A 4,566-nucleotide genomic window follows, 5' to 3' on the forward strand; every position below is an offset into this window, starting at 1 on the left:
AACTGTTTAAAACAGCATTTAAAAATTGTTTTGAGAAATAGGATAGTGTTGCAAGAATGGAGGGTGGTGTCAAAGGGGGAGTAAAGGTTAGCTCCCATGATTCTCTGCTCAGCATTGGAGCATTATGCAAAAGAATTAGTTCTATTACAGAAAAAAAAGTACATGATTTAAGATTAATAAATTTAAGTCATGCAGCACATTTCAAAGAACTCCAGAATTACTTTGAAGTTTACCTTCTTTTAATGACTGTCCTTAAAAAATGGGACCCATGGTTTGAACTGTCTGCTTCACTCACTGTCATTTCTGCAGGTCACCTCCCCACCCAGCCACACAAAGACAGGGTCAGCATACACATGATGTCTTATAAACGGATTTATGGAACTAAGAAAACAGGACAAAATGGTTCTTTACTTTTTAAAAAAAATTAAATTCTTTATTATGGAGGCTGAGGGCATTATGCTTTTCCTTTTATCTTGATGGATTCAAACTGGAAGAAAATAGAAAACCTAAATGCAGGTTTATAGGAAGAAAAAAATAACAAAGGGAGAGATTTCCCTGAACATTTGAACAAGCCTGTAGATAGGATCGTGTGTTCTGAATTCAATTTATTTAAAACAAATACAACAAAACCCCTTGCATTTCCTTTAGCCAAGTCAGAACCTCTGACTGATTGGGGGTAAGGAAGCACACTGCCGTTCACTTTTCCTTAAAAAGGAATGTTTACCTCAGCCAAATTAACATCCAAAGGGAAACCTCTGATTTGTGCTACTTTGTCTATAAAAGTTTCTGTCTTCACAGTTACGCCTTTCCACAGGGGAGACACTTGTTTCCTCTTTTGTCTCTTACAACAAAGACAAGGGGGAAAATGCACTCCTGTTTTGAAAAGCAACAAGTCATCACTTCTTTTCAGAGTATTAAACCAAATAAAACACCTACTTCCTTCTGCCTTCCCCAGAAAATAAAAAAGTAGCAGAAATACCTACTACTCCTCTCTTTGCCTCATCTCGAAATGTTATCTTCATTTCTTTCGCACCCTCACATTAGGATTCTAGGAGGCAGGCCTCCCAAGACTTCCAAATGCTTATTTTACAAGATTTGAAAGGACTAGGAGAGGAAAAACAGGAGGGAGGGGCCCAGGGAGGAGAGACTGTAATGTCTGACCCTGGAAATTAACCCATCTGGGCTCCAGTTTGGCCCCAGTGAAAAGAGATTATGGTTTGACCACCGCTTGACAAGGACACCGTAGGGAGTCCTCCCTTTTCCCAACAAAGCCGCCGCCGCAGACAGAGCTGTACCTTTCACCCGGGCCTCACAGGAGTGAGGACAGGCCACCAGTCTTGCAGCAGGGGAATCGCTCACAGTCCCAGTTCGGCCCTGGAGCCGGGAAGATCTCAGAGCCATCTCCGCTGGGCTCAGTCTCGATAGGCCCAAGTCGGCCCTAACCGTACATGATTAACAGCATCGTTATCGTCATCACCATCACTATCATCCTCCAAGTCTTTGCCAGAAGTCTTTTCATTCAAACCGTCTTTTCACCCAGGCCTCTTTTTCCAAACCCACCCCTCGCCCCAAATCTACAAATATCATCTCTCTTCCAGATCACTTCTCACTGGAGGGGGAGGAGGTTACAGACCCCCCCACACACACCCCGCCGCCGCAGGTCTCTGCTTCCCGCGCCTCTCCCCCTGCGAGGGGATGGGGGAAGGGAGGGTGGGGGAGGGGCCGGGGCTCATACCGCAGTCTCCCCCTTGCTGCTGTGGCTGAGTCTGTGGTAGAAGCGGCGCCACGACTGCAGAGTTTTGCCGGACCAGATCCAGAAGCCGGTGGTAATGCCCACGATCATGGTCATCAGGTACTTGATCATGAAGACAGTGAAGTCGGGGCTCATGGGCGGGAAATGGCCAGGCGGGCAGGGCACCGCGTAGCTCTTGCACGTCTGCAGGAGCCAGGTGCGCTCCCAGTGTTCGCGGAAGGCCTGCTCATAGAAGTAGCAGGCCAGGACGATGGTCGCCGGCACCGTGTAGAGCACGCTGAAGACGCCGATGCGAACCATGAGCTTCTCCAGTTTCTCGGTCTTGGTTCCGTCGTGCTTCATGATGGTGCGGATGCGGAAGAGCGACACGAAGCCGGCCAGAAGGAAGGACGTGCCAATGAAGAGGTAGACGAACAGAGGTGCCAGCACGAAGCCCCGCAGCGCATCCACGCTGGACAGGCCCACGTAGCACACCCCACTGAGCAAGTCCCCATCCACCTGGCCCATGGCCAAGATGGTGATGGTCTTGACAGCGGGCACGGCCCACGCGGCCAGGTGGAAGTACTGAGAGTTGGCTTCGATGGCCTCATGGCCCCACTTCATGCCGGCTGCCAGGAACCAAGTGAGCGACAGGATGACCCACCAGATGGAACTGGCCATGCCGAAGAAGTACAGCACCATGAAGAGGATAGTGCAACCCTCCTTCTTGGTGCCCTGCGCCACCGTGCGGTAGCCATCGTCTGAGAAGCGCTCCAAGCACACCGCACGGTCCTCCAGCAGGAAACCGGCCACGTGCGCCACCGCCACCATGAAGTAGCAGCCCGACAGAAAGATAATGGGCCGCTCGGGATAGCTGAAGCGCCGCATGTCCACTAAATAGGTGTCGAGGCGCAGCACAGCACCGACCACACGCCCACCCAGAGACGGGCAAAGCGCCTCTCCTCCTCCTTAAAGTACATTAGGCCGTTGGCACGGCCTGGCTCGCACGGGGCGCCGCAGTCGCGCTCACCCAGGAAGCGGTAGCCCAGGTAGGGGGGCACCTTGAGCTGGCGGGGACACGAGAAAGGGAAGGCAGCGCGGCCTCTGCCGTCAGCGGCCCCCGGGGGCAGTGCGGTGAAGGGCAGGTCCGGCATATAGGGCGCGGTGGGGTAGGCTGTGGGGCCGCCGCCCGGGCCCCCGGAGCCGTCGGACGTGTTCTGGCCCACGCAGATCTCGCCAGCGCCATGCACCGGGAAGTTCTCACAGCGCAGCCGCTCGGGCCACTGGAAGCCGAACTTGTTCATGAGCGCTTCGCAGCCCTGGCGGGCACGCTCGCACAGAGAGCGGCACGGAGGGATGGCCTGATCCAGCACGGTGCACACGGGTGCGTACATAGAGCACAGGAAGAAGCGCAGTTCGGGAGAACACTGCACCTTCACCAGCGGGTAGAACTGGTGTACCTCGAGGCCCGCGTCCTCTTGATTCGTGTGGCCTAGCAGGTTGGGCAGGATGGTCTGGTTGTAGGCAATGTCCGTGCACAGCGGGATGGAGATGGGCTGGCAGAAGCCGTGGTCCGGCACCGAGATGCCCTTCTCGCCGTGGTAAGGCTGCGCCCCGGCGCCGGCGGCCAGCGCGCCCAGCAGCGCAAGCACCAGGGTGCACAGGCCCAGGGGCGAGCGCGACGCGGCCGCGCCGGAGCCCCGCATCGCCGGCTACGGGTGCAGCGGCGCTCTCAGTTGGAGGAGCGCGACGAGGCAGCCGGGAGAGGCTTGGATTCGAGGAGGCGCGGCCGCGCCCGGCGCATGAGAGTCTTCCCGGCGCCGGGGCCGGGCCGTGGGCGGCGCGGAGCTGAGGGCGCTGCAGCTGGGGTGCCCGCGCCTCGGGGGCGCCGCAGCCGTCTCCGCCCAGCACTCGAGCAGCCGCGGGGAGCCCAAACTCGTCTGCCTGGGCCGGGGGCGCTGAGGGGGCCCGCCTTCTTCTCCCGCTGCGACGTAACGGTGCGGCTTTTTCTGCGGTGAGGAGCAACAAGCGTCTCCGGTTACCCTTCAAAGTTTGCCCAAAGTCTGTCGACCCACAGCAAACAGAAACGCACGCGCCCCCCACACCAAGTCCGGCCCCCGACAAGCGAGAGCCCGGCGCCGCCGCCTACTAGCCGAGGCCGCCGCCTCGGCGGTGCTGCTCCGCCTCCTCGCCTCGAGGCTCTGCTCGCCGCCGCCTCCTCCTCCTCCTTCGCCTCCTTTTCTACTCCCCCGCTCCTTCTTCAGCCCCAAAAGCTCGGCCCCCAAGTTTCTGCCAAACGGGTGATTCTCGCTGAGTCCGATGGGCGCCTTGGAGCCAAGAGCTCGGCGAGTTCTTTTTGGAAATCCAGTTACACTGCGTCCGAAGCTGCGAGGGCCCCGTGCCCGCGGCCTGGGCCTGGCCTCTCCGGCCTCTCGAAGCCCTCGACCGTGAGTCCCGGGGCCGCCGCCGCCGCCGCCGCCCGCCGGGAGGGAGCGCAGAGTAACGCCTCGGAGTCGCGCAACTCGCCAGAAGAAGCGTCGGGCTCGCAGGGTTCCGGGCCGCCCCGCCCCCTCCCCTCCCCCCATTCACAAACCACTCCGGGGGCGGGTCCTCGAGCTCCAGGGCGGCCCAATGGTAGCCTTTGTTTTCTGTGTGGCAGCCTTCGGATTGGGTGGAAGTCGGAAGGGCCGGGCGAGGGAACCGGAGAGGCGGAGTCTGCAGCGCTCTGGGCGGATTCCTGAGGGGAGGGGCAGGGGGCTGGGACGGAAAAGTTAAGAAAAACTTTTACGGTGAATTCGCTCGAGGGTTGGGGGTGGGGGGTAAACGCACCAGAA

At 58.1% G+C, this 4,566-nt stretch overlaps 1 protein-coding gene across 1 annotated transcript; it reads right to left on the reverse strand.

The window, feature by feature from the left end:
• Window positions 1-466: 466 nt before the first annotated feature.
• FZD7 (frizzled class receptor 7) lies at window positions 467-4,183 on the reverse strand. The gene is given in 2 exon segments (XM_008687547.2): window positions 467-2,637; window positions 2,640-4,183. Coding segments are annotated over 2 exon segments (1,707 nt in total). The 5' UTR covers window positions 3,439-4,183; the 3' UTR covers window positions 467-1,729.
• Between the last annotated feature and the right edge of the window lie 383 nt (window positions 4,184-4,566).

The sequence above is a fragment of the Ursus maritimus genome, unplaced genomic scaffold, assembly GCF_017311325.1.
Source record: "Ursus maritimus isolate PB19 unplaced genomic scaffold, ASM1731132v1 scaffold_1, whole genome shotgun sequence".
Lineage (NCBI taxonomy): Eukaryota > Metazoa > Chordata > Mammalia > Carnivora > Ursidae > Ursus > Ursus maritimus.